This window comes from Colobus angolensis, unplaced genomic scaffold (genome assembly GCF_000951035.1).
Source record: "Colobus angolensis palliatus isolate OR3802 unplaced genomic scaffold, Cang.pa_1.0 Scaffold850, whole genome shotgun sequence".
In the NCBI taxonomy this organism is placed as follows: domain Eukaryota; kingdom Metazoa; phylum Chordata; class Mammalia; order Primates; family Cercopithecidae; genus Colobus; species Colobus angolensis.
Window position 1 is genome coordinate 98,177 of NW_012122377.1, and position 3,971 is coordinate 102,147.

General features: G+C 44.6%; 1 protein-coding gene across 2 annotated transcripts in view; it reads right to left on the minus strand.

Moving 5' to 3' along the window:
* LOC105503416 (chromosome unknown open reading frame, human C11orf54) overlaps nucleotides 1-3,971 on the minus strand; it is a 28,109-nt gene that overhangs the window by 11,107 nt on the left and 13,031 nt on the right. For both annotated transcript variants that reach the window (XM_011930313.1, XM_011930314.1), the window contains exons 6-9: nucleotides 3,601-3,777; nucleotides 1,952-2,101; nucleotides 1,758-1,765; nucleotides 1,476-1,478 (exon numbers count right to left, since the gene is read on the minus strand). In XM_011930313.1, coding sequence (XP_011785703.1) covers nucleotides 1,476-1,478; nucleotides 1,758-1,765; nucleotides 1,952-2,101; nucleotides 3,601-3,777 — 338 coding nt within the window. The remainder of the gene's footprint in view (nucleotides 1-1,475; nucleotides 1,479-1,757; nucleotides 1,766-1,951; nucleotides 2,102-3,600; nucleotides 3,778-3,971) is intronic.

Here is a 3,971-nt window from a genome sequence, read left to right on the forward strand (position 1 = left end):
ATGCAGTGTTTGGTTTTCTGATCTTGTGATAGTTTGCTGAGAATGATGGTTTCCAGCTTCATTCATGTCCCTGCAAAGGACATAAATTCACCATTTTTTATAGCTGCATAGTATTCCATGGTGTATAGGTACATTTTCTTAATCCAGTCTATCATTGATGGACATTTGGGTTAGTTTCAAGTCTTTGCTATTGTGTATAGTGCTGCAATAAACCTATGTGTGCATGTGTCTTTGTCGTAGAATGATTTATAATCCTTTGGGTATATGCCCAGTAATGGGATTGCTGGGTCAAATGGTATTTCCAGTTCTAGATCCTTGAGGAATCGCCACACTGACCTCCACAATGGTTGAACTAATTTACACTCCCACGAACAGTATAAAAGCGTTCCTATTTTTCCACAACCTCTCCAGCATCTGTTGTTTCCTGACAGGGTCTGGCTCTGTCACCCAGGCTGGAGTACAGTGGGATGATCACGGTGGGCCTGGAAAAGGCACAAGTTTCCACTATGGTGTGTGGGATTGGCAACTGGGCCCCCAGCCTTCAGGCCTCCCTGGCCTGAAGGTAGGGCCTTACCGGAAACCCGTCCCCTTCTCCTCCGAAACCTGTCTGCCTCCTGCTGCCAATCATGGAATCCAGGCTGTATGTGCCAAGGGGTGCCTGAAGGCCAGTGCAGAGCTGCCCTCAGCCCTCGCTCAGCTTCCCTTCTATGCTCATGTCAGCACCGAAAATTCAGAAGGGGCCGGGGCAGCAGGGGGCTGGTGTATCCGCAGTGCCCTGAGCGTGTGCACACCTGGCTGGGCTGTGACAGCGACCAGGCTCTGCCTGACTTTGCTCCTGGATCAGAGCAGGCGCTGACAGCAGGGAGAAGCCAGGCAGTGGGAGCAGGCATTTCCAAACCTGCAAGAGCAGTGGGGGCCTTCCCAGACCCCGAAGAAAGCAGGAATGCCTAGGTCCGCAGCCACCGTTTGGGCAGCTGCAGCTGCGTGGAGAAGGCGGGGTTCCTGCCTACTCCATGGAGTAGGAGGCCCAGGTCTGCAGTCACGGGTTTGAGCTGCTGCAGCTGTGCCTGGGAAGATGGGGCTCTCGCCCGTTCCGGCCGGGAGAGCACAGGGATGCCAGGGACCACAGCCATGGCTTGGGCGATTGCAGCGGCACCAAGGAAGCTCCAGCGACAACTCGGAAGGGGCGGGACTCCCACTTGTCTTCAGCTCCCACCCACTCCATGGAATGTGTAGCCTCAGCTGTGCCTCCCTGCTAAAGCCACTCCAGACAGCCTGCCGCTGCCATCATCACTATGTTGACCAGGCTGGTTTTGAATTCCTGGCCTCCGGTGGTCCTCCCACCTCGGCCTCCCAAAGTGCTAGGATTACAGGCATGAGTCATTTTGCAGGCCTTGAATTTATCTTGATCTTAAAAACAAACATATCCAAAATAAAGTTCTAATATATTAACATGGATAAAAACATGATCTTACAATCTGATTTACAATATTATCATTTAAATTTTAAAGTAATACAATCATAGTAAAAAGGATTTGTTTAGAGTGTCTTTGAATGTAGAATTCCCAACATATACCTTACAATTCTAAGATCTGGCCCAGTGCAGTGTTTCACATCTGTAATCCCAGCACCTGAGGCGGGTGGATCAGCCTAGGTCAGGAGTTCGACACCAGTCTGGCCAAGGTGGCAAAACCTTGTCTCCACTAAAACTACAAAATAAGCCCAGCGTGGTGCTGCATGCCTATAATCCCAGCTACTCAGCAGGCTGAGGCAGGAGAATCCCTTGAATCCAGGAGGTGGAGGTTGCAGTGAGCCAAGATCGTGCCACTGCACTCCAGTGTGGGCAACTGAGCAAGGTTCCGTTTAAAAAAAAAAAAAAAAAATCCTGAGATCTTAAACATGTGCACACATACAAACCCCTTCATGCATGTATGCACATATGGGCTCTTACCATAATGTGAGACTTCACTTTTCCCTTCTGAATTATGAAAGTACCTCCCATTCCTACAGGCTTATTTCCATAATGTTTTTCCAGGGTCTGTCTCATACAAGTCACAAAGTTAAGTGGTCCAGTTCTTCTTCTGGCTTTCACCTCAATTACCTATAGAGGACACAAAGGTGCGTATCATTGACTACGCTGCAAAATAACTACCGAAGTAAAATATTATATAATTTAATGCTATCAAATATTCTGTTCTTTGCTTAGAGCCCCCAGATCTGAGTTGAGATGTCGCAATCCTGTGAGTCTTGATCAATCATATATATATATATACACACACACACATACATATCAGTTATATGTAATTTATAAATAAGTCTTAAGCATGCTTTCTTGAACTGAGAAACTGAGAAAGACAAGTTTCTCAGTGTAGACAAGTACTACACTGAACTCTAGAGACTCTTAACATATATGTCAAGGCAGTCAAATATTGAGAATTACCTGCTTTAAAGGAATTAACCTTTGGTAAGTGGGGATGAGAGGAAAATGATTACATTTTCTCACTTCCCTTAAAAATCTGTACTATATTATCTCTACAACTTGGAAGTTAAGTATTTTCAGTTCTCAATCTCTTATCTCAAAGTAGTCGAAGAGGCTATCACTACTGACAAAACTGGAGAGTCTTCACAAAAGCTAACACTGAAATCATCTTTTTGTGTACTCACAGGAAGCAAATATGAAGTAAGGCATTAGTTTTCCTTACTTTCTTCTCACTGTTAAGTTTTTGCTACCACCATTTCTATCTAGAGCAATGTATGATTCATCAGAAAGGAGCAAATAACCTATTTACTACCTGTAAGTAGGCATTATTTATTTTAGCTGTATGGTTCATGTAGATGACTAACTCACTCTCCAAATTAATATTCTATTACCTTTTAGTTCTCAGAAAAAGGTCTTCCTTACTAAGTAGTCTTCTGTTTTTTTTTTTTTGAGACAGGTCTTGCTGTCACCCAGGTAGGAGTACAGTGGTGTGATCACAGCTTGTTGCAGCCTCAAACACCTGGCCACAAGGGATCCTCCTGCCTCCTGAGTAGCTAGGACTATAGGCATGTACCACATCTGGCTAATTAAAAACATAAATTTTTTTTTTTTTTTTGAGATGGGGTCTTGGTACGTTGCCCAGGCTGGTCTGAAACTGCCAGACTTAAGTGATCCTCCAGCTTTGGACTCTCAAAGGACTGGAATTATAGGCATGAGCCATTGTGCCAGCCGTACTATTCTTTTTTTTTTTTTGGAGACAGAGTCTTGCTTTGTTGCCCAGGCTGGAGTGCAATGGTGCGATTTTGGCTCACTGCAACCTCTGCCTTCTGGGTCTGAGCGATTCTCTCACCTCAGCCTCCTGAGTAGCTGGGACGACAGGCACACACCACCACACCCTGCTAATTTTTGTATTTTTTGGTACAGATGGGGTTTCACCATGTTGGCCAGGCTGGTCTTGAACTCCTGACTTCAAGTTGACCTCAAGTTATCCATCCAGCTTGGCCTCCCAAAGTGGGAAGCTCTAATTTTCTTAGCAAAACCATATTTGTGGCAGTAAAAGTTCACATTTTTAGCTATCTGAGAACATTTAGGGAATATTGTATTTTTATGGACAAAATCACCTTGCCAGGTTGGCCCTCACTGGCAAAAAGATTAGCCAGTAATGCACACTCAAAATCATGACGTTTCTCACTGTATTTCTCCAGGAGGCACTCTCCATCTGCAGGGTTTACATGGGCAAAGTAACTACCATTCACAGGAGGCTTGTGTTCACTTTCTGTCTGAATAACTGGCATAAACTGAAAAGAAAGTGAGGCAATTAGTCAATCTTTGTATCTCTGCAAAGAGAATATCTTGAATAATGTTATAAAACATTTAATCCTTTTAAGACATTTCAGTTCGTAGGGACATGGATGCAGCTGGAAACCATCATTCTTAGCAAACTATCACAAGAAGAGAAAACCAAACACCGCATGTTCTCACTCATAGGTGG